General features: G+C 30.6%; 3 protein-coding genes across 5 annotated transcripts; 1 reads left to right on the forward strand and 2 right to left on the reverse strand.

Moving 5' to 3' along the window:
* Nucleotides 1-3,976: 3,976 nt before the first annotated feature.
* LOC107644818 (E3 ubiquitin-protein ligase ATL31) lies at nucleotides 3,977-5,934 on the forward strand. Its single transcript, XM_016348745.3, has one exon. It carries the CDS (start codon nucleotides 4,551-4,553, stop codon nucleotides 5,562-5,564), a length of 1,014 nt encoding a protein of 337 aa, XP_016204231.1. The 5' UTR covers nucleotides 3,977-4,550; the 3' UTR covers nucleotides 5,565-5,934.
* Nucleotides 5,935-7,747: 1,813 nt separating this feature from the next.
* LOC107644819 (chromosome transmission fidelity-like protein) lies at nucleotides 7,748-12,263 on the reverse strand. The gene is made up of 3 exons (XM_016348746.3): nucleotides 12,031-12,263; nucleotides 11,704-11,908; nucleotides 7,748-8,173 (listed from the first exon to the last, which is right to left on the reverse strand). Exons 1-3 carry the CDS (start codon nucleotides 12,193-12,195, stop codon nucleotides 8,100-8,102), a joined length of 444 nt encoding a protein of 147 aa, XP_016204232.1. The 5' UTR covers nucleotides 12,196-12,263; the 3' UTR covers nucleotides 7,748-8,099.
* Nucleotides 12,264-18,826: 6,563 nt separating this feature from the next.
* On the reverse strand, nucleotides 18,827-23,045 carry MBD13 (methyl-CPG-binding domain protein 13). Of its 3 annotated transcripts, XM_016348748.3 has the most exons (6): nucleotides 22,732-22,997; nucleotides 21,965-22,072; nucleotides 21,779-21,862; nucleotides 20,859-20,999; nucleotides 20,322-20,469; nucleotides 18,827-20,164 (listed from the first exon to the last, which is right to left on the reverse strand). In XM_016348748.3, exons 1-6 carry the CDS (start codon nucleotides 22,813-22,815, stop codon nucleotides 19,146-19,148), a joined length of 1,584 nt encoding a protein of 527 aa, XP_016204234.1. In that variant the 5' UTR covers nucleotides 22,816-22,997; the 3' UTR covers nucleotides 18,827-19,145. The 3 variants fall into 3 exon arrangements, with proteins under 3 accessions (XP_016204234.1, XP_016204236.1, XP_016204238.1); XM_016348750.3 differs by lacking the exon at nucleotides 21,779-21,862 and having other exon boundaries at nucleotides 22,732-23,045; XM_016348752.3 differs by lacking the exons at nucleotides 21,779-21,862; nucleotides 21,965-22,072 and having other exon boundaries at nucleotides 22,732-23,028.
* Nucleotides 23,046-25,410: the final 2,365 nt, after the last annotated feature.

A 25,410-nucleotide genomic window follows, 5' to 3' on the forward strand; every position in this document is an offset into this window, starting at 1 on the left:
ACATCTTAATTTAAAAAAAAAAAAAATTGTGGCCATCAACATCAGTTAGAATTAGAAATTATCTTGAAGTTTCAAATGTCAATAATAATAATAAAACACAGTATCATAAATAAAAAGGCTATATCGCCAACCACCTTCTTTTAAAAGTTTTTTATTTCTATTAAATTACTAAGCAATAATTTGATTTGATAGCTACTACAGTATTACAAAGGGCTAATGCTGAATTAGCTGTCAAATGACAATTACTTATTTCTGGAAAGAGCATTGGAGAAAAGAAATTATTAATTTATTATGATTGCATGGCAAAGTAACTGTCTTTTTTAAAAGCCTTTTTACTTTTTAACCTGAGGTTTATTCTCTTTTCCCATTTTAGGAACAATTTATTCTGGTTTCTTTTTCCCAAGTGAACACTGGATTAGAAACAGTGAAAATACTACGACGTTAAGCTACATCTACCGATTTCTTTGATTTTTTTTCTTATTAAACTAAGATGTTAAGTTGTTAGCTACAAGATCCGGATCAATTTTAAATTTTTTTTAATAATAAACACCAGTCAACCCATCAAAGCCATTGTATGTTCTGAAAAATTAGCTTATAAAACTCTTATTATTTAAAAGTATTATTTTACATGAAAATTATAAAGTACATTAATTTTTACTAACAAAATCGTTATCACAGTATAGCTTTTAAACCGGGCCTAAAAGCATGATTGGCCCAAAGATAGCCCATTCGAACGCATACTAACCCATAAAAACGTAATCAAGATGGTATCCATGTAAAATCTTGTGCACTCTGCACAGCTTCATCGAGATCTTCTTTATAACTAGCTAGGAAGACGGATACTTTGTTGAGTTGTTGTATTTGTATGTCGGATATATTTATATATATTTTAGATACAATAATTATTGATATTTGTTCGATATCCGTATTTTTTGTATCTAACTGTGTCTTATTAAAAAATAAAAAATTTTACTCTAGTCACAGTTAGACATATTAAAATATTATCACGTATCAGCGTGTCCAATCTTATTTTTAACATGAATTTTTAAAATAAATTTAGAAATAATATATATTATTATTTATTAAAATAAAAAATATTTTAACTATATATATATATACGTATCTATGTGTCTTATAAGATTTTAAAATTTGTATGTCTACATCTTTATATATATATATATATATATACGTGTCTGTGTGTCTTATAAGATTTTAAAATTTGTATGTCTATATCTTTCATGTTATGCCGTGTCCCGTGTCCATCTACATCATAGATAATTACTCTTTAAATACTATAAATAAAAGGCCAAATGTGTCCTAATAAGTAGGGTAGAAACAGGTCAAGCTAAGTGAGACTTTGCTCTTATCAGGCCTCTCATGTAGTTAATTGATCTGAACCTGGCCTGCAGTCTACTATAAACTTTTTTTTAAAGTATTAAGTCTGGTCTGTTATTCAGCCTGACCTAGTCTAAAGTTTATTAAAAGACCTGATAATATTTTTTTTACAAAAATAAAAATATTATTTAAAAAAAATTAATTTTTAATATAAATATTTATATATAATATATTAATTCTCTTTGTGCTCCCCTTATCAATTTTAATTTTTGGTAAAATGTTCCAATGCCACTAAAAATAGTTTTCATAACTTTTTTCTCCCCTCTTATTTTCGCAACTAGTTTATTAAAAATAGTATGAACGAGGAGACCCTGTTAATTTCCCAGGTAATGTGTGCTGCCAAGTGACAAGGACGCTTCTAGAGCCTTCTTGGGCATCAAGTTTTGACAATACTTGCGTAATACATTTCTGTTCCGTCTTATTCTTATTCATTAATCATTATTTCAATTTTTATTTTATTTTATTTCATTTATTTATACGTTTTCTTTTTAGGGAAAAAAAATCAAAATTTATGGTATAGAAAATGTCACATGCATAGGTTAGAAGTTTCAGCTAAATCACATACTTATAATGCTATGTGTTTCAAATAAATTTAGCTAATAATATAATCTTGACTTGTGAGTTTGTCAAATATTATAACTGTACTTAGCTGTATTATGCTTCTCAAAATAATGCAAATCAAATATTGGGAAAAGTGGTTAATTAAATGTTTTTTTTAGAAGCTGGATTAAATCTGTACCAAAATATGTTTTAAACTTCTACTAACACTAAACTAATTTAAATTGATTGAGTAGTTAGTATATTCATTTATTTAAATAAACATTAGGAATTTAAATTTTATTTTAGATAAAAAAAATACCGTAAAAAATTTTCTACTAATACTATATTTTGTGTCTTCTAATGCATGCTATATATATAAGTATACAACAACAAATTAAATATCCAAAATGTTATAAATAAACAAACATTTTTAATATAAGTATGCGAAGAATTTTTTTTTTAACACAAATACACCATTAATTTTAGAATTTAGAAGATGAGTATGATGATGATGATTTACACTGCTTTCAATCAGCAAAAAATTAACGGTATTTCTTTTACCCTATATTGGAAGTGTGTCAGTGTGTGTACTTATTCTTCAAATACACATATTTTTTAGTTATAGACAGAGTATTGCTATTCCATAATTAACAAAATTTGATAGTACAACTATTAAATTTTTGTGTTATTTTTATTTGTTATTTTTTTTTTTTTAAGAATAAAATTTGTTATGTTTATTTTTTTTAAGTTAGTTATGTTTATTTTTTTAAAACAGAATTATTTAAAAATTTTAATTATTTTAGCTTATTTTAAAATTTAAAATCAATTTAGTAATTAGTATAAATAAATAGTATTATTCTTTCACAAGACACCACAAAAACAACATAGCAATAAAATTTTTTCATTTTTCTTTTTCTTATTTTTTCATAGTTTTATTAACAACTCTCATTTAAATATTTTGGTTTTAATTTTTTATCCTTAAATTTAATAGATTCCAATAGTAAATTTACTTTAATTTGTATATGAAAATAATAGAGAAATGATTAAATAAAATGCACTGATCATAGAATAGTATAATCTTCCTCAATATCTTATACTAGTTACATCATCATCATAAATGTTGTCAATGGGAAATAATTAGCACCTTACCTTCTGTTCAAATAAGGAATTACTCATGTAGTCTTGTTGACCATTCAGTAAAGGGTGTGTTTATTTATAAATATAGAACACTAACAGTATTTGATAAATAAAAAATAAATAGAAATATGGTGCCTTAAAATATTAAATTAATATATTATATATTTTTTTAATTAGAAAAGATATAAAAATATTAAGTAAAACATATAATTTTTTATTATTATTATTAAATTTTTATAAATATATTTTTTATTATTTTTTTAAATTTTGTGTAAAGAAAATAATAAAAATAAATTAAAATTTTTATTATTTATTCTATCTCTATTAATTTATTATTAAATAAAATATAAAAATATTAATTTTTGTGTTTTTTTCTTTTGTATTCTATTATCAATATTGTATCTTATTCTGTTATCAAAAACTAAAGGTGGTCACCACTGAACTATAACTCAAATAAAAATGAATAATTACTAATTAAATAAAAATATATTACATCTCTAAATTAACTATCTAAATTTTAATATTAAAATAATCATTCGTACATCTAATAAAATGAACATCTGATATATCTATTATTCACAATATTTAATATTTTTATTATCTACCTATACTTTTCTTAACTCAAATGTCTCTTTATACTCACTTAAAAAGTTGTGTGTTCAAATTTTCTTATTTTCGGTTAAAAAAAAAAAAAACAAAGGTGGCCTTAGGTGACGAGCTAATTTTGTAGCTACTCCTATCTTCTTAACTACTAATCCACTATCTTTTTCACCGAATTGATGTCCCAACAAGTAAATAAAGCACAATTAAGAAAACGAGCAGTGCTATGACACCGATAACTTTTATGATTTGTAATTATTAAATAGTTATTAATAATATTTTTAATGGTATGAAATTTCATCAAATAATATAAAATTATTCATTTTTATTTTACTGCTAACCAAAATTTAATAAATTTACTCCCCTAGACTTTTCCTTACAAAATATCTTGCTACATAGGACTTGAGGATTTCTAAACAAAACCAAAGAGAAAATAATTTAAAAAAATTGAAAAGTGCTTGGCTAACAGGCTAAGGTTAACCGTTCTTTCCATTCTCCACAAAACCAGAGACTTATTCTTCAAGTTCCTCAATGCATTGCTGATTGGCCTCTCTCTCTCTCTCTCTCTTAACCCGTTTCTCTTTTTGACTCTATTCATTCAATCATCCATTCATTCCTCATCGTTCCATCTCTATCAATGACACCAAATCCATACCTGTTCCCTCTCTGATCACCATAGAAACCCCCCATTGGAATTCCCCACTCTCCTTTCTCTCCTCTTATAACAAGCAACAAGCAACAATCACTCTTCACCCTCTCATTTATTGAAGCCACCCCCTCACACAAAGCAAAACAAAACTCACCTCAAATCCTCTAATCACACACACACTTCTCTTCACTCCAAAGTTACACAACTTCCTTCCAAACTCCCTAAAAAAATGGCTCAACCTCACCCCAATCATCTCACTTGGATTCACCTTCACCTCATCCTCCTCTTCCTCCTCCATGGTAGTCATAGTGTAGTTCATGCACAAGGTTCCATGGAGCCAGTTCCCACAGACATCTCCCACCACAGTTGGCAACCTTCTTTTGCAATCACCATAGGTGCCATCATCTGTGCCTTCCTCTTCATGGGGATCATCACAGTCTACCTTCGTAACTGTACTGGTTCACACATCAACAACAGAAACCAAACCAACCAAACCTCCTCAGAATGTTCATGTTCTTGTTCACAAGGGATCACTAAGGAACTCCTCAACACTTTCCCAATCCTCTTCTACCCCACCATCAAGGACCTCAAGATAGGTAAAGCATCATTGGAATGTGCAATTTGCTTAACTGATTTCAAGGACTATGACACACTGAGGCTTCTACCAAAGTGCAACCATGTCTTTCACCCTCAATGCATAGACTCATGGCTATGTTCCCATGTCACGTGCCCGGTTTGTCGCGCGAATCTGAACCAAGACACATGTGAAATTGCCATAACTGTTCCGACCCAATTGAGCACTCCCCAAAGGGGTGAAGAAAGTCTAGGACTTGAAGCCGAAAACAACGGTGGTGAAGAGAACAACGCGGTGGAACAAAACCATGTCGAGAAAAACGAGGTTTTGAACAGCAACGATGGTGGTGGTGGTGAAGGTGATGGTGGTAGTGACGGGGTTGTGTCAAAACCGAAGCTTTTGAAGTCAAATTCAACAGGACACACGGTTGTGGAGCAAGTGAAGAGCGAGGAGAGGTACACACTGAGGTTACCGGAAGATGTGAGGAGGTACATTCTGGTGAACCATGGTGAAACGGTGCAGCGTTCCTCCAGCTACAACAACAACAATGGCAACAACGTGGTGAGAGGGGTGTGTTGGAGTGAGATTGAAGAGAGCAGCGGTGGTGGTAAGAGAAGCAACAATGGTGAGGTGAAGGTGGAGAGGTGGGTGCTTTGTAGCCGTGGTTGAAGAAGCTTGCTCTGTTTTTGTTCTCTCTGTTATATGGGGAATTTCATCGAACATGTTCCCTGCACTCTGCATTGCACCCCTTTTTTAACATCGTTATGGAGCTGATGAGCTTTTCAAAATGAATACTGGTGGTGTTTAGGGATTAGGGTGATTCAATAAATGGGGTTTTGGCGATATTGAGGAGGAGGAGGAGGAAGAAGAACGACGATTCCGAACAGGGGAAGTGTTCGATGACTGAGTCTACTCGTTCTTTCCCTTTCGGAATCCGAGTTGACTCGTTTTTGTGGGAATTTTTTATTTTGTTTTTGTTAGAGCGTAGGTAAATATTTTATTGTTTTTCGCGCATTAATATTAATATTATTATTAGTCTCTATTCATATTTATCATTTATGACATAGTATATTAAATTTCATCTTGTTAGAAAAAAAATATTTAAATACTTTGTGCTTCTTTCATATTACACCTGAACTTGACAATTAGAATTTTAAGATAATATATATAATATATTCAAGATAAATATTCCTTGGAGGATTTAGGTTCATCCCAAAAGACAAATTTTGGTGTGATCATTTAATTTGTATAAGTTTATTGTTTAAAAGCCAAAAATAAAACGAAGTTCATGTTAAAATAGAAGAGAAAACTAACATATGTTTATTTTTTACTTTTTTGGTAAATTTAACAAAACTTACTTTGTTTTTATTAATTAATAGTAATGCATTCTTTTAGTATTGAAAATTTGAACTCTTCCAATTTTTTTTTTTTTTGAATATGTTCTTTTATTTAATAATATAACTATACTAGAACTATATTCTATTGACAATACAAATACCAAACATTAAAATAGTATATTCAAATTCAATACCGAAAAAAAAAAAAATTAACCATTCATATTTCATATTTAAAGAACTTATCCAACCCCTGGAGGCACCAAAAGCACAAATCAGAAGATATTTTGATCATCAAAAACCAATATAAAAAAAAGTTGGTGCCTTTCATTATCTAAGGCAAACAAATCAAGCCAATTCGAATCTTAAAGGGCTTAAGGCACAATGATTTTCAATTTGTTTACTTTTTGAACAGTGTACCAAAATGACATAATGATTTCCAATGGATAACTCACACAACACAACTAAAAAGTGTCTAGCTAGGAAAATGCATCATCAAAATAATTGAGAAAAATCATATAAATTTAATCACCAAAAAAAGAAAGAAAGAAAAGTTATATAAATTTAATCCGTAGCTATCCATAGACCCAATTTTTTTAGTTTATTTTATGAGTTTAATTTTGATGCAGTTTTATACACCGAGTGATTTAGAGCAAGGAACTCGGACGGTCCGTTTTGTTTTTTTTTAAATAAATAAATAAATAAATAAAAACGGTGGGTCCGTTTTGTTTTAAAGAAAAAAAAAAAATTGTTAACGGAGGGTCTATTTTCAGTTTTTTTTTTTTAAAAACAAGGGTCCGATTTCATGTTAAATAAATAAAAAAAAAACAAAAACTAATCGGACGATCCGATTTCTCTCTGTCCCACACCTGTATACACCATAATCAAACACAACTCATACACTCCTCCAATATAAAAAAAATTAGCCAGTTTTATACAGTCCTGTAATTACATCCACTTCTTTTGGATGACTATTTATGTGGTCTATGTGAAAAATAATTATTTTCATTGATGTGATATTTCGTAATTAAATATACGTATAAAATGACTTTACACTAATAATGTATCAAAATTAAATTTTTTTTATTAAAAAAATGGGTATCTTATCTAATCAAATAGTATTTGTTAAACTTAACCGCTTTGCATCTCACATGACACAACACAGGAAACAGCTTTATATATTTAATGAAAAAGGAAGTGGCAGCTCCATTTAACAATTTACTAATATCATTCTAATCTTCCATGGTTGCAAAACTCAGCTTTATCCTCCTTATTTTTAAATACTTAACTAATCTCACTTTTAAGATTATATAAGATTCATAGCAATTGCTTCTCAACAAATTGCATACAAATCTTAACATGTAACAATAACACTAAAAAATGTGTCCCTACATATATTACAATGATTAGAATAGATTCTCTAAAAAAAATTACATAATCTTATCATGTATTCATTTTTATTATTGATTATTAAGAAGAAAAAAAAGTCAAATATGAGAATTTCAAACAAAAAAAAGGAGTTAAGAATCACAAAATTACCTCATTAATAATAAAAATCAACACATTTAAAAAAAACTATGTAGAACTTTTATAGTATAATTTACATCAAAACAAAATAGCAGAGATAATGACAAATTGCCAATAATGATAAATCACAATCACTTTTGCCATTATTGGTGTTCCACATATCTGTGGTCACTAAGATTACAAATGTGAATCAATGACAGATGGACTCAGATGATTTTTGGCTTCTAAATTATCATAATTATAAAACTATGATAATAAGAAGAGGATGATGATAAGGGTCTCTTTCAAGTTCCTCACAGCTTTCTGGTCTAATGTGATTTCAGTGTGAAAAAGACTTGGAATGTCACAAAGCTTGATTTGAAGGAACAGAACCCAACATGATAGACTTTTGTCTTTCCTTTGATGTTGGCTGTGGTTCTTCAAAAACAAAGGATACAAGAAGCAAGGATTACATTAGCAATTGTGATTCTAATTTCTTCAAATAAATGCAAGCCCTTCCAAATGGTGACAAACTATACATAATGCAAATATTTGACAATGACAAAACCAATCATTTCCTTTTTCTCAATAACTAGTTGAAGAGTCAACTGTACCTATGTTAAATCTTTGCCAAGTGCATGTACTCAAAGCAGTAAATAATTGCCTATTTATAACCACAAAAATTGTTATTAAACTTTAGATAACAGATTTTGTGGGTTTAACTTTAACATACCAAATAAACTTTTAATGATATCCTATTTGAAATAACTTGGTTACCCATTTTCCTTTTCAATTTATGTTTTGGTTGGAGCTATGAATGCCATCATTCATAGAAAATTTCACCTACTTTTACTCCTCAATCAAACACTCCCTTAATCAGGATAATAATTAGGTGAAATTGTTCAAATCTTTCATCAAATGGCAAAATGAAATTACATTTGGTTATCATCCCTTAAATGCTAATATTAACATAGCAACAAATTTGTAGCAGGTTCCCATCTATGTTCCAATTCTAGCAGCCATGTAATAATAGATTGCTATTCTAAGAATATGAATGATAATATAATATGAGTATGGAAAAAAGAATAAACTTCCATTAAAGAGAAAATAGAAAAGAGAGACAATGAAGGCACGTGTAGCAACTACAAGTGAAGGTTCAAAGAAATGTCTAAAGAAGCAATCAATCTCTTCATTGTAAGAATCTGCTAATTTCTTCTTTCCCCACCTTGAGGCATGAGGTGTAAGCTAATGCGTGTGGGGCAATTTTTTTATATGTAGTGTAGAATCTTATAAGCAGAGTAAAGTTCTAGATTTGAGGCAATAATTTTTAACAATGCTTGAAGAATGATTAGGAATGCTACTAAGATTGGACAATGGAAATTTGAAGTGAGTATTCTAATAGGAGATAGATAAAACAAATCATGGGGTTAGTATTTTAGCATGCTATAGTTTAATTAGAAGATGTGATCTTTTGTGATGAAGAAGTTGCATGCCCCCACCTGATATGCATTATACATTGAAAATTGGGTTACTTGAAGACAAAGAGTAAGAAAAGCAATTAATAAAGAATTCAAAGTGGAGTTGCAACTTGCAAAAGTTGGTAACATTGAGAAGGACAAATACTAGTACAAAGAAGCATGTAAGGAAAAATTATGAAGGCTTTATTTCATGGGTTGGGACTGCTTGATTGGGGTAGGCAGTGTTTTCTTTAAGGGTAGGAGTGATCATCTTGGATTGAGAACATTTAAGGGATAAGAAGGTGACATGGGTGACGTGTTCAAATAGATAGATTGCAAATTGAAAAGACTATGTTTGAATATCTTTTTAGAAAATAAATAATATTGAGACTTGGTTGGTTTAGTAAAGTTTATTAGAGAAGCATAAGTATTTCATTTTGTATTTGATAAATAAAAAAGATTATGTGCTTGTATTTATAATTTTTAAAAATTACGGATACTTTTATAAATATTTAAGTAGATATTTTTTGAAGTTCGCTCATACATATTAAAATTTAAAAATCTAACATAATCTTATATATTAATAAATATCTAAATTTACATTTATATTTATATTTATTATGAAAAATCACTTTTATTATTTTAATTAAATTTATCAAATATAAATGATATAATTTTTAAAAAAATTATCTTTCATAACCTGATTTTAATAAATTATTTTCAAAAAGTAAAAATTTTATCAAATTGACACCAAAACATCAATCAGTAAAAAAAAAATGACAAATAAAGGCAGACAACAACTTTACCAAAACAATTTTCTTTTTTATTATTATCTCTATGCCTTTGTATTTTATGTTTTGGGATAATTACCTAACAAATAAAGGATTTTTCCTTGAAATGCTAATGATAGAAAGATAGTGCTTGTGGTTTTGCAATACAAGCTGTACAGCAGAACCATGTGAGACCCCACATTAAGGTAGGCAGATTGCTACATCAGAATCTTTTTCACATACATAAGTACATACGGATAGAGAGCCAAAGGAAAAAAGATTCCCATTATGTTAAGTCTTAGACCATGGACCATATCTTAGTTGAAATTTGAAATTTCCTTGTATTAATAATGCCTAAGAAGATAAACAGAAATATATAATACTAGATCATTATTAGACTTTTACCATTATTAGTATTATGTTTAATTCTGATCCACCTATAGTGTAAGAATTTATGTTGAACACAACATTCAAGAACTCAAAACATTTTAGATGGTTATAGTTATAGTCTTTCAAATGATGTGATATTAAATTAATTAGATGATAATATTTATAATTTGCTTGAGCCTCAAACTTTGAGAAAAAGGGACACTCCACTTACTACCAAGTGAGCAAGCACTAAGCCAAAGCCAAAGCCAAAGGCATAACACCAGATGATAAGATTCTTAATATTCTCATGCCATGCTACATGAGAGCACTCAAAAACTAAATAAAAATTAAAGTGAAAATGTAAATACTAAAATGAGAGAGAAGAATGACCCACATAAGTTATAAGACACACATTCAACGGTTTTGTATTACACCTGAATGCACCTAAGAATCTCCCTAACAAATGGGACTCGCTAAAAAACTTGTAAATGCTGACACTTTTTTTATGTGTCATATGTTGCTCCACAACTGTCCTAATATACAAAGGGAAATTCTAAGGTGCTGCCAGCATAAGAATAAGTGTGTTTGATTTACATTTTTTTACTAATAAAATAAAAGGGAGGGGGAGGAATTTGACTTTATGAAGCACTTTTGCTAAAAGTAACTTCAGAAAAGAATGAAGCCAAATTCTTACTTTTCTTAGGAAGACTTAAAGAACAAATGAGCTCTAAGATGGTCTTGTGTCCACAATTTAACATCTCAATTATTTTGATCAAAAGTAAAATAATAAAGAAAACTGAAAGCAGCAATAGCACATTCAATGAGGAGTAATGCTACACAAATAGCAAAAGTCAAAAAACAGCCCACAAAACACAAGGAGGATGGTTAAAGAGAATAAAGTTAAAGTGTTTAGATCTATTTATTTATCTAGTGGTCTATATAAATATTTTGACTCTAGTATTTTCATAAAATTTAAGTGTTAAATCACTATAAATGTTTTGCTAACTAGTGTTCTTAAGAATTTTGAAATAAAAAAACTTTGAATTATTCAATACCTTTCAAGGAATCAATAACTTAAAAAAAAAAAATTTTTTAATAAAATCTACTTCTAAAGTTCTAGTAAAACCCTTAATATATATTTGCACACTAGAAATTTAAATAACTATGATACCAAACACTATTTAAAGATAAAAGCAAAGGACTAAGGTATTAGAATGAGGACGGCATCAATTTTTTTTTTTAAAAAGAAAAAACATATGGTGACAATAAAATATAATATAATAGAGCATTGGCACTCTTTTTCCTTGTTCCACAAATATTGAAATTCCAACAAGGGACAGATGTAAGTATATAAGCATAGGGAATGACTTACTAGAAATGAGGGCTTTAGGTCTGTTCTTGAACAGGATCCTATGTCGAATGATTCCAACAACTTGAAGCTCAACCTCACCACAACCGCTGCTTTCTCCTCTGTCAATGGGAGAGTGCTTCACTTTCTTGAGCACCATCATTGGCTTCTTCAGAGGAACCTTTGACCCAGTCAGCTCGTGATACCCAATAGTCAAAGTATACACTTCCTGAACAACAAGGACCGTTCACGCAACCAATGGTGCATAAGAAATCATGGGTCGCAATAAAAATCTCTAATTAATTTGTGGGGTGCAATAAAAAAATGATTTTTTTTTTTTTGTGTGTGGACCTGAGAAGAAGGACGGCAGAGAGTTCCGATTTGAAGGTTTGGGAGGGAGTCATGGAAACCTGGTTGGGGTTCGACGACGCCTTGGAGTTCAACGATGGCCCATTCTTTGCATCTTCCTTCTTCTTCTTTATCTTCTCCGCAGTTGCATCTTACTCGAATCTCCATTCTTCTCGGTTGTTCTGTTTTCTCTTTCTCAAAAAGAGAGGGTTTTATTTGGGGATTTTATTGGCGGCAATGAGGCTTGCTTTTCCCGCGCTTTTTATATACATACTTAAAAAAAAAAAAAGGGGCAAGAAGAGGGCCTTAATTGTTTTAGTTAGGGGTGCACATGGCCGGGTGAAGCCGGGTTTGATGTGACCCAGATCCGATTCGAAATATACAACGGGTTTATTTATTAAATCCGAACCCGACCCTAAACCTGATGAAACCAATATACTTTCGGGCCACAATTATATCGGGTAAAAATCGGGTGAAAATCGGGCCGTTAACATTACATTATGTTGATACCTTCTTGTAAGCTAGCATATAAAAATATCCAAATTTCCAAGACTCCAACAATTATTTAACATGGTAAAATTCACTTAGAAAAATATAACAAGAACCAACCCTTCTTTAAAATGAAAGCATAACCACAATCAATACTAATATTGTCTAATAATACCAAATATTTAAATTAATATAAATAATGTAATATTATGCATTAGTCTAAAGTCTTATGCATTCTAAACATAAAACATTAACTTATAATCTTATAATGACTAATAACACAAAATATTAAGGTTTATAATACTTAAATTCCACATAAGAATAGTCATGATCCATCACTAATAACACAAAATATTAATTGTGTATGATGACCGGGCCACCGGGTGACCCGAGCTATGACCCGGACCCGACCCGAAATAATGACCGGGTCTATTTTTGAGACCCTTATCCGACTCTAAACCCGATGAAATCATACCAAATTAACCCATAAAGTATTCGGGGCCGGACCGAACCTTCGGGCCGGGCCGAATCTGTGCACCCCTAGTTTTAATCAACTGAATTTTGAAAATTTGACTCCGGTGTAAAATGTTGTGTCAACAAACTAATTATTTGTTTAGTAAGATTCAATTGGGTCTTTGTTTATTTTTACGAAAAATAAGGTATTTTTTGTTAAAAAAAAAAGGACATTTTAGCCTTCAATTTTTTTTATTTTAGAATAATACGATATTTTTATTAAAAAATTTGTTAAATAGTAATGAAAATTAGTTTTGTGAAAATTTTATTTGTAATTTGTAAAGGTTTTAAACTTCTACAACTTATTAATAAGTTTATTTTTGAGAAAAATTTTCACCGACAGTGATTAAATAGGGAAACACTATTATTAAAAATAATGTTATAGGAAAAAAAGTAATTACAATACGTAGACTTTTTAAGAGAAAAAAATAGCATAAAACAAGAAATGAAATACGATAATATTAATGTTGATGATATTTATATTGGTAATGATGACAGTAGAGAAGATAATAATGATAATAAAATATGGTTACACAATAAAAATAGTAAAGATAGAAGTGATAATGATAATGATGAGAATAAAAAAGATGGTGGTAGTAATGGTCTTAATTGGTTATATTGTTGAAAAAAACTTTGTAGGGTTTAAAATCCATAAATTACAAATAAAACTCCCACAAAAAACTAATTTTTGTTACTATTTAATTATTTTTTAACAGAAGAGTCGTATTATCCTAAAATAAAAAAGTTGAGGACTGAAATGTCTCTTTTTATTGGACAAAGGGTGTTTTGTCCTTTGTGAAAATAGACAGAGATCGAATTGAGTTTTTACTCTTATTTAAACTAAAGATTGATCATTTATGTAATTTTATTAAGAGTAAAGTGACAAATAAACTCCTGAATCCTGAGTATTTGCATTCCGAATAGATTAGTCCTTAAAGAAAAAAATATCAATAAAGTCCTATAAAATAACAAATGTAGATAAGTTAGTTTAAATTAAAACTTTCTATCATAATCATAGAGGCTAATTTGAAGATAACGTGTCCATATTTGTCATCTTAAAAGACTTTATTGATACTTTTTTTTAAGACTAATTTGTTCAAAATATAAATTCTCAAGATTTAGTTGTCACTTTATTCTTTTACTAATTTTTAATTAGGTATTTATAGAAAATTTATACTTTGGTCTTTATAATAGATATTTTTTAATTAGATTTTTACTTGTAATTATTTTTAAGAAAAAAAATATAATTATCTTAATAGATTTACTTTTTGTTATTCTGCAATTCATCTTAGATTAATCGATAAAATAATTTTCAAAAAACATTTATATTTTAATAAAAAATAGATAGTAAAGACTTAACTAAAAAAATTATTTAGCAAAAAAAAGTAAATTCTAAACTTCAATATTAGAAATTTGATAAAAGCACAAAAAACTAACAAAGCAATTAAATCTTAAGCGAATGATTTTTAATGCTTGTCTAGTAGTTTTTCTAATATTTTTTAAGTTGTATTATCATTATTTAAGAATTTCATTATCAAGAACAAAATAAATTTGATAAGCATAATTTGTTGAGATGCTATTATTTAAATATTTTTTATTAAAAAAAGTGGTCTAAACATATCGATTATGTGATAGAGTTGTTCACATATTCAATAAAATTAACATGAAATACCATCTCTAAGAAACATAAATTGCATGGTAGACTTGTTCACATATTTAATAAATTTTGCATGAAATAAAACTCCAAGATATAAGTGCCTCTATAAAAGTTTTGAAAGCCATCGTAATCTCAAATATACCTAATCTTAATATTCCTTGTTGAACCATTGTTATCTATGTATTTCTTTGTTAGTGGTGTTTGAGGGTTTGAGCACAATATACTTAATCTTGAAATCTCTTGTTTGAGTGATTGTTATATGTGGATTTTTTATCAGTAGTATATAAGCATTCATTAATTCCCAAAAAATGAGTATAAATTTATTTTTCAGTGTTTATTTGTTAAATCCGAGCAAATGAGTCAATCCTTCTCGCCCCCGCAAACAAATGGGACGGTAGTCATCTATCTGGCTAAAAAATAAGCAATCTTAAAATTTAATTCATTTTATTTTTTTGACAAGAAGTTTACAAGTCTGAGATGAAGTATAATTGTCTATTAATCAAATTTAAAAACATATGCATGGTATCCCGCATGATGTAACTGTACCAATGAAAGAGATGTGAGAAAAAAGATGTTATGCCCGAGAAATATGGTTAGAAGAAGATTAAAAAAAATAGCAGCAAGGTTAAAGTGACCATGTATTTCTTTTGAATCCATTTCCACACTTTTCATAATAATATATATTTGAATATAAATAAAATTAAATTTTGTGATAATTTTGACATTTTTTTAATGTTTTAAATTATTTAAAATGATCATTAAAATAATAATCGTATCAATAGAAAAAATAAATATACTCTATTACTAATTTAGAGGTGGCAAAGTGGGTTGGCCTGTCCCAACTCGATACGCACCGCACTATGCAACTTTTCCGTCTCATCAATTAAGATGGGTTTAAAATGCTAATCAGCCTGTTTTATGGCGGATTAGCAGGCCAGCAGATTAGTCCGCTTGACTTTTTTTTTAAAAAAAATAAAATTCATTAAAATTAATAAAAAATAATAATTAAAAAATCAAATACAAATAAAAATAGTCAAATTATAATATAATTTATTATTATTATTTTTTTAATTGTTAACTTCAATAAAATTGTTCAAAATAATATTTGTCAATAGAATCATCTTTATTTTAAAAATTAAGTCACATAATTTGAGTATATATACGAAATCGTAAAACAAAATAAATAAAGTTAATAACTAAAAGAATCATAGAAACAAAAAATGGAAAAAAAAATATTTAAAAATTATATAACTATTAATTTTGTAGCACTAATAACTCTTTTATTTAATAAAAAATAAAAAAAATTTTCCGGCGGGTCGGTCCACCCGCCTGCCAAAATCCGCATATTCGGCGGTGCAGATTTGGCATGTTCCAAATCTTAAACCCAACCAGCCTTTTAAGCGGATTTCACAGGTCGGTCCAATGGACTCGACATGTTTTGCCACCCCTAATTACTATTAATACAAGGAAAAAAGATTGTGTCTTATAAAAATTTGAAGGAAATAATATTAATCTAACTGATTCATTAATGAACATATCAATATTAATATTCATCTATTATAATCAACTTAGATTAGTTGAGTAATTGTTCACTCTTTCGTTTAAGTAAGTGTTGTGATTCAAATTTCCACTTCTACGGATATTATTTTACTATACGGATGATTATTTATTTAATATATATATATATATAAAATATTTAATGTAATGATTAATTTTTAATATACTTATAGTATTTTTGCAAAATAAAATAGTAATTCCTCAAATCTTTACTTTTAGGGTCTACGAAAGATAATGACATCAATTTTGAAGCTATAGAAAAAGTTTCAACAAATTTCCACTTTCTAATTGATGAGTACTTTATTTTTTTATTTCTCTTATTAGATTATTACATGATGTTACTTCTATAGTAGAGCGTTGAAAGTCTTTTTTTTTTTTTGAGTATATACCCATTTTGGTCCTCAAAGAATTTTAAACTGGACACTTTAGTCCCCAACTAAAATTAATTAGTCAATTGGTCCCTAACAATTAACTCCGTCAGTCATTTAGGTCCTTAGCTCCGTCAACTCTAACGGAAGATAAAATGGTCCCTGAAAACTCTAAAATGGGACAAAATGATCCCTGACAACTCTAACAAGGGACAAAATAATCACTGACCCCTTTATTCGAAAACGACACTGTTCTTTCCCAATTTTCATCATATCTCGCATAATCCTAACATTCATACTCTCCTTCTTCACCTTCACAGTCTTCTTTTCCATCTTTTCCTTCCTCCTCTTTAGCTCAAAGATTAAGCCATGGTGTAATTGTCACACGTGTCGCACCTACCTCAATATGTCATGGACCACACACTTCCTAAATCTTTGTGACTAGTACATCCACCTCCTCTGTACTTCATCCACCAAAAGCATCCACTTCCATGTCTTTGATAACATCACCTCCAACACCGACAACGTCCACAACATCTTCAAGACCAAGTTCCACAACTATTCCAAGGGCACACCTTTCTCCACTCTCCGGCAAGCAACATAGATTGTTGGACATTAGGATATCATGAGAAGATTCTCCTTCGACATCATATGCAAATTCTCATTTGAAATAGACACCGAGTGCTTCATTCCTTCTCTTTCGGAGTCTTAACAAATGACTTGCTGTCTGGATTCATGGGATCCATCGAAGACGACATCTAGTTGAGAGACATAGGCATTAGTTTCCTGAGTATAAATTGGTTGAGAACAAATTGAGGATTTTTTTTCTTTTTTTTAGATAATTACATCTCCACCCAATTCCAAACAAAGTGGGCGTAGTTCCAAAAAAATAGTAACAAAAACAGAGCAATAACTACAAAGAAAACATAAAAACTAGCATAAAAAGCAAACAGTGAGCAAAAGAATATAATGATTTTAGCTCCTCCAAAGACACTTCAAGATGAACCCGATCTTATACAACATCAAATCATGATCATTCTCCTTTCAATTTTTACTCTGCAAAATTATTGGCCTTTTTCATAGATCAGTAAATCATGCATCAAAAATCAACTTCATATGTCTTCTTATTTTCCTTAGACTTGATATTTACACTCATAAGTACATCAATTACTCCTATATTGTCGATCTTGACACCATCGATTTGTGCATTCTACAACTTCCTCCTTTAACTTCTCTAATACCAACACTCCATTATTAAAGACAATGTTATTTCTATATCTCCATGTGCACCATATTACAGAAAAAAAATAACACCATCCACACTTTCTTCATATCTTTTTTTATCTTTCTATCCATCCACACCTCAAAGCATTCTTTGGTGGTTCCTGGCCAAACCCAAATCACACTCCAATCTACCAAGATTGATCCCCACAACTTCCATATACGATCACATGAAAAAGCAAGTGATGTACCGTCTCCAATCTATTCTTATATAAGACACAAAAGGATTCCGCTTCTGGTACAATCTTAAACTTACATAATCTATCTCTAGTATTCAATCTTTCTAAAATTACAAATCACATCAGCAACTCAACCCGTGGAGGATTTTTTTTTCTTGTGAACATTAAATTTATAGAGTGTGCATTATATAGTTTGATGTTACAGTGTTAGACTGTTAGTGTTATGCGAGATATGATGGAAATTGGGAGAGAACAGTGTCGTTTCCGAACCGAGGAGATCAGGGACCATTTTGTCCCCTGTTAGAGTTGTTAGGGACTATTTTGTCCTCCGTTAGAATTAACGGAATAAAGGACCTAAATGACTGACGGAGTTAATTGTTAGGGACCAATCGACTAATTAATTTTAGTTGGGGACTAAAATATCCAGTTTAAAATTCTTTGAGGACCAAAATGGATATATACTCTTTTTTTTTTATTTATCCTATATATGGATACCTATATATTTCTTTCATATTTTATGAATGAAATTATCTGACTTTGAAAAAAAAAAAGTTGCTGTTCAAATCCTACTTGTTGCATGTTGCAACCATAAACCTTAAATAGAGATAATTTTTTTTCCTTCTTTAAGGCAGTTTCTGGATCCCAGCATTGTTATTGTTACCGAACATCATCAAAACCGTTTGATATGTTATAAATGCAATGCAATTCATGGTCCTAAGTTCTACCATAGGAAAATTCTACATAAGTAACTTAGATTAAAGTAACTAAATACCTTCTTTTGAAAAACTTAAAATTATACACCATTTCTACTTTCATGCTAACATGAAAACTACAACCTACCTCAGAGGGCTAAGAGAAAATTCTACAGTTTATGAGACTAGTTTAAAGGATTAAAGACCCAAAAAAAAGCACCATAGCCATACAAAGGCAAGAGTCCTAAGTTCTACTTGTTCTTTGCATAGCTTCCTAAACTGTACATTCATATGTTAGCTATTGATTCTCTCACTTTTCTAGCAAACATTCCTTCTATCATCACCACAAGGAGGGAGTCTAGCTCCACCAGAATTTTCCATGTCAACATTTCTTGTGTGTTGATGATGCTGCTGGATCCACAAAAGACTCTTTAAACATTGGTTCCTGTTTATAGGCCATGTCACCGGGATTTGTGTTTGATGAGCTAAGCTGCTGTTGAATGCAGTTCTTGGGATTCTGCTCTGAATCTAATGGGATGGAGCCAGTGAGAGTTTTGATTGCAAATTCAATGCATGGATCCATCCATGAAACATCAAGTTCCTTTTCAGAAGATGATGATCCTGTTTGGTTTTCATTAGTCTTGATTGCTGTTTCGGCTGCACCGGCATGTTGTTGCGGTATAATAGCATAGTTTTCTGGATGTGAGAACACATTGCACCCTCCCTTGTCATCACCACCCATATTTGCAGTAAGAGCTTCAGAATGCTCACTTGATTCGCCGGATACTTGCATTTCGAATGTTTCGCCGGTGAGAGTTTGTATTGCAAATGCAATGCATGGGTCCTGTAGCAGTTCTTTAAGAGGAAACTCATGGGAGTAATCAAGCACAGGATCTTTCATAGTAGCATTGTTCTCTTGAGGCCAAAATGAGAAGCATTCTTGATCCTTGTTGCTTCCATCCTCTTCTGTAGTCTTGTTGGGAAGCCTTTCTGGAGTAGAGAACTTAGTTGACTGTAGCATGTTTGCTGCACTCTCAGACTTGCACTTTGTTTCTGATCCACCATCAGTCACATTCATCCTTTTCGCTGCGGCATTAGGCAAGCTGTTAGAGGATTTATCCTCATTTCTGATGGTTTCTCCCTGGCCTGATTGTTTAACTGCAGCTCGGCGTGCTCGGCTTCTTGTTACAAGTTCTGGAACTGGATCAAGCTGAATTCCAGCAAGGCGCTTTGAGGAACGGCGAGGAAGATTGATCTCCTTTTTACGCCTTTGTCGCTTTTGAGATTTTTCATTTTCCATTTGTTCATTTTGGGGAAGTTGCTTTGCTTGAGAATCTTCTTCACTAGCCTTCCCTTCTATCTGATCCGAGCCTAAGGTGGTCGATTTTGTTCCCATCACGCCTAGATCATGTAATAAACATACATTGATACATGCATGCAAGATCTTATAAAGTAACATTGATAAAGAAAAGCTTGCATATGTTTAGAATAAAACTAAATTGTTGAAAGGAAAAATTATAACAATTTGTGTACATAAGAGAGAAATTGGGAACTTTACACTGAGCTGAAGTATTTTCAGAGATTGGTGTAGATGCATATTCTGCTGAACACACAGGCTTTTGATCCTGTTGATCATTGGATATCCTGTCTGAATCTGAGTTCAAACCCATGCTAACAGATACAGTTGGTTTTGTGGTCGATACTGGCTGAAAAATGAACAATAATTAAGAAGTTAATAAAGTAGAAATCTTTTCATAGAAATAGTTTTAAGACAACAGATTTAACAGAAATAATTTTAAGACAAAATATTCTAATGAATATTAATTATGGTACCAATATAGTTAGATATGACAATGAGTTATGCTTGTTCCTAATTGTAATATTCTTAATGATGGATTACCTAACCAACTCCATAGAACTCCCCCTTCATTAACACAAGCAAAATAAGAAAACAGTAACACAACAAAAGAAGAGTAACCTAACCAACATAATTTTTTTCTATTTCACATTTAGCATCAACTCATACACAAAAAGCATGGCATGCAGAAGTAAAAGTTCATCGAATTACAATAAGCCCAAAGGTGGCAATCCTTACAGAGAACTTGTCAGCTTTTAACTCTGTATCACTGTTGTCTTTCGGCTTGAACGCGTTCCTTCCTATTTCCCCAGATTCAAGATAACGATCAACGTCTCTTAGCGAGCGGAACACATAGCCGCTTGCAGGATCTATGTAGTACTGCAAAGAAAAGCATATAATCTGAAGAAGTGAGTCATTCAGGAGAGGCCAGAGGTGTTATATATAGATGTATAAAGCACTTGAGTGTTCAAATGAAAGAGTAAGCATGAGAGATCTCTCCTGAAATACTGTCGAAAAGGTTAACCAGCCGTCATAATTTCAGGACAGTCAACGGCCATTTATCATATGTGTCCAGAGACATTTATAACTCAAATTTGAGTCATAGTCAGTTACAGATATGAGTAAATGCATTTAATCAGTGGAGTGTTTTCATGGAATGTGTGAACAGACTCTGATTGTCAATGCAATTTCTGCCTTAATATGAGGGGATGTGAATGATGAAAGAGAAGATTGAAGTATAAATTAATAGTATCTGTATACTACTATACTATTGCTTAACATATTCATATCAAAATATGAATAATTATGGCCAGAAAGAGGCATTTTTTCATTTTATAGAAGTCAAACAGTTATTTTCAATTATTACTATGGAATTGAAGAGTAAGTGGCAATGTACTATGGAATTAGTGTATTACTATTGGATAAATGCACACTACTAAGAAATCTAAAATCAAGTGATTAAAAAAAGTAAAGTTACAAAACTACCATATAAAATATCAGCATCTGATATAGGAAATGAAAAACCAAATTTAATTTCCTCTAACATGATAGTTAATTTAAGGGTACAATTGACAATGCAATAATAGATTCTAGGTAGAAAAAAGAGACAAATATTGTGTGGGACAAACAAAATTTGGGACCAAGAGAGTGTTATTTACGGAATCTCTCCTAACTGTGTCGCCCTTCGTTGTGATTCTGGTCTTTTTCATCGATCCGGCCGGCAATCCTTTCTCAACTACAACCTAGATCGCTTGAATAACCAAAGTTTTACCACATAAGCTAAAACAACAAGATACACATTAAACATAAACAATGCCATGAAAAGAAAGATTTTGTTGACAGACATTGTCCGCAACTCTCTGAATGCCGACTTTGTTCCGAGCATTTTCAAGATGCCGAAAAACCTCTACCTTGGAACTGAATTTTAGTCCGCTCGAGGGTGAAAAGTAATACTGCAATAAATATAAGATTTTACCTTGAATATCATCTTTGATAAAGAGTTTTTATTAAAGAAATGTGCTTGCATTTTAAATCAAGTCAAATAGGGATATAGAGCAATAAAAGAAACCAAAAACCATGTCATAAATTGAACCCAAATATGGCATTCACTAAACTTTCTTATGAGAAAATTATCCCAAAATTTCTCCTTTTCAAAAGAGCATAGCAGATCCTGTGCTCATCTTATAGATTCAACAAGTAACAGTGATTTTCTGGAGATACAATCCAAAGGGTCCATGGATAACATGCAAAGCATAAATTAATCTCAAATGTCAAGCATGAAACATTTTCCCCTCTCTTTCTCCTTTCTTTTCTTTAACTTGAAAAATAACCAAATTCACAGCAACTCCTAAACCCTTCCTTGAAAACAAGTTAAGCATTAAGCAACACCAAAGATTCCAAGTTCCAACCTCAGATTTTTCAGACTACAGAGTACTAAACATACTAACATAGCACACTACAACAAAACCAAGTACAAGTCTAAAAAATTTCCAGTCTTTGAACCCAACTAGGTAGGCCTAGTTCCAAGATCTCACATTTTCTTCAAACCCCATAAAAACAATGAAGCAGGATATAACATTGGTAGAGTCAAAAGAGAGAAAAAGGGGTTTACCTTGTCTCTCCTACCATTCTTTCTGACTTTAACTTCCACAGTCCAACCTTGTGGCAAACAGTCACCGGAGCTGGGGTCTTCCATCCGCTCCGGCAAGTCTCCGGTGGCCGGAGAATCAAGTTCCTCTGGCTGTGTTGTGTTGAACCTTTGTATCTATCTATATATCTCTCTCTCTATGAACTTGTGTGACCCCCACTGGCTACTATTGTTATTGTATGTGTTCTTTTTCTCTGTCTCGATTTCTGTGTATAGTGTGTGTGCGCCACTAGCCTAGTACCTACCACCGAGTCAGAAAACATAGAAAAAGAGAAAATGGGGTTCCATAAACATAACTTGCATTTTTCAGACAAACCCAAAAAAAAAAAAAAAAAGAATTTGCATGGCCACGTGGTGCCAAACACATTTGGCATTTTGCAACTTGGTTTTGGTTTCTCATTTTTCTTCTTAGAAAACTATGATAGTAGAATTTTCCTATGTTTGGGTGCTTCCATTGTGATGCACACTTCAACATTATGACATCTATCTATCTATGAATCTCTCTTAAGTCTTATCTTATGTGATGCAATCTTATGTGCTTCTGTTCTGTGTCTGCTTTCACCGTACACACTCCACTTTAGATCTCTTTTTTTCTCTTCACAAAAGAGAAAACTTTCTTCACTATATACCTTTTTCGTGTCTATTTACCATCACTTTTTTCAATTTAGAATATTTTTCATTTTATTCTAATTAAAAAATTAGTTATAAAATTGTCCTTGCTTATTTGTATTTTTTTTATGATTATATTTTTAAATATGTCTCTCAAAAATTTTGCGTCGGATATTTTTATCTCTAAAAAAATTGTGTGTCTAAACTTTATAAAAATTATGATGTATAAGTTTTTATCTTAATTAAAGTTATTATTTTTATTTGAATAAATAAATTTTTAAAAGTAAATTTTTATGTAAAAAAAAATTTTTAGAAACAAAAATATCTGATACAAAATTTTTTAGAGTAAATACCCCACCCTCGAAAGGACAACGAGACCCCAAGAAAAAAAAAAACACTCAATTCGGTCCCTGATCTTTTCTTTTTTTGAACTGATTAACCTCTGTACCAAAAAAATAACATTTTTTTACATAAACCCTAAACCCTAAACCCAAAAAAAAATTAATGTTATTTTTTTGGTACAGGAGCCTCGTTGTCCTTTCGAGGTAATTGTCAGGAGCCGGGTTGAATTTTTTTTGTCAAGAACTTCGTTGTCTTTCGAGATAATTGTCAGAGACTATTTTAAATTTTTTTCAATTTTTTTAAGAATCTATATATATTTAATTATTACACATGTTATGTTAACTAAGTATGTTTAAGTATGAAGGTTAGTTCACAAAATTTTGTATATAAATTATGCATGTTTTGTTCCTTGTTCTATGGTTGGAACTTGTGATGATGCTTTTTTTCTCTTAAGTCATCTTTGAATAGTACTTTATTTTGTTGAGCAAAGTTGGCGCTGGATTCTGCTAAAAAGACCAAAGTGTCCCCAGTCCCCACCACCACCTCTTGAGTCTTGGCTTCACGTTTCTCCAATCATTCATTGTTTTTGTTGCCTTCATCATACACAACTTTCAAAGCCACGGATTCAACAATACCTTTAACTGCTTTTTTGGGCCTTCTGGGATTTTCACTTCTTCTCTTTCCCTCTCTTCCTATGGAATCTTTACATTTTTTTGTTTTAAATTTCTAATACATACTCCAATATAAGTAATTATTATTCCTTGCTATGTTTTGACCCAGAATGGATCTATAAGTCTAAAATATAGAATAAATTAACCAAAAAAAAAAGGAAGAGAATAGAATTATGTCACTTATGAATTGTGATAGGTACTACTTCTTTTTTCAAAGAAATGTTTCTCCTATTTTTTGAATTTATTTAATGAATCTAAAAAATGAAAATGATGTTTATTTTTAAAAAAATGGAGCATTATAGTTTTGGAAAATGATTCTACATAAAGCAAATAAAAATACAATGAAAATGATGTATTAGATTTGGATAGCTGTACTAATATTAATTAATATTAATAAGAAATGGATGATGGATGATGGATGATGGATATGCTATTATGGGGATTCGGACGAAGTGCATCTTTTAATTTCATTTTTTTTAGATTCTATTAATAAAAAATGAAGGGTCAATATATATTCAAAATTATCTTAATTAGTAGTTTACATTCAACATTGATAATCAATTGAGTTTAAATTAAGCCTATACTTCTAATTAATGAAAACAATTATACTATCATTAAGAGCTTCATATTTCACCACAAATCTATTGACTAGAGCTCGTTAAATCTGTGACCTTTTTTTTTTTGGACTAATCTGTGACCTTCTGAAACCAGGCCATATGAATTTATTTTTATTATATTATTATGTTTTGGTCGTGGCCGTACGAATTTGATGGAGAATAATCGCTTTTTCAAGCTTCTATCTTAAATTTTCTTTTGGGCTTATTTAAAAAATAGCTATATATTGGATCTGGAAGTAGATTAAGCCCAAGACCGGAAGACCCTATGAACCCTTAAAAAGAATTCATGTAGTGTGTGTGAGTGTGTTGTGTGAGTGTGTAATACATGAGTAATGCCTAGGATTAGGGACTGTCTAATCCATCTGACCAAAAAAAAAAAAAAAACACCCTATGTTGGACCAAAA

The sequence above is a fragment of the Arachis ipaensis genome, chromosome B5, assembly GCF_059453495.1.
Source record: "Arachis ipaensis isolate K30076 ecotype BB chromosome B5, ASM5945349v1, whole genome shotgun sequence".
Lineage (NCBI taxonomy): Eukaryota > Viridiplantae > Streptophyta > Magnoliopsida > Fabales > Fabaceae > Arachis > Arachis ipaensis.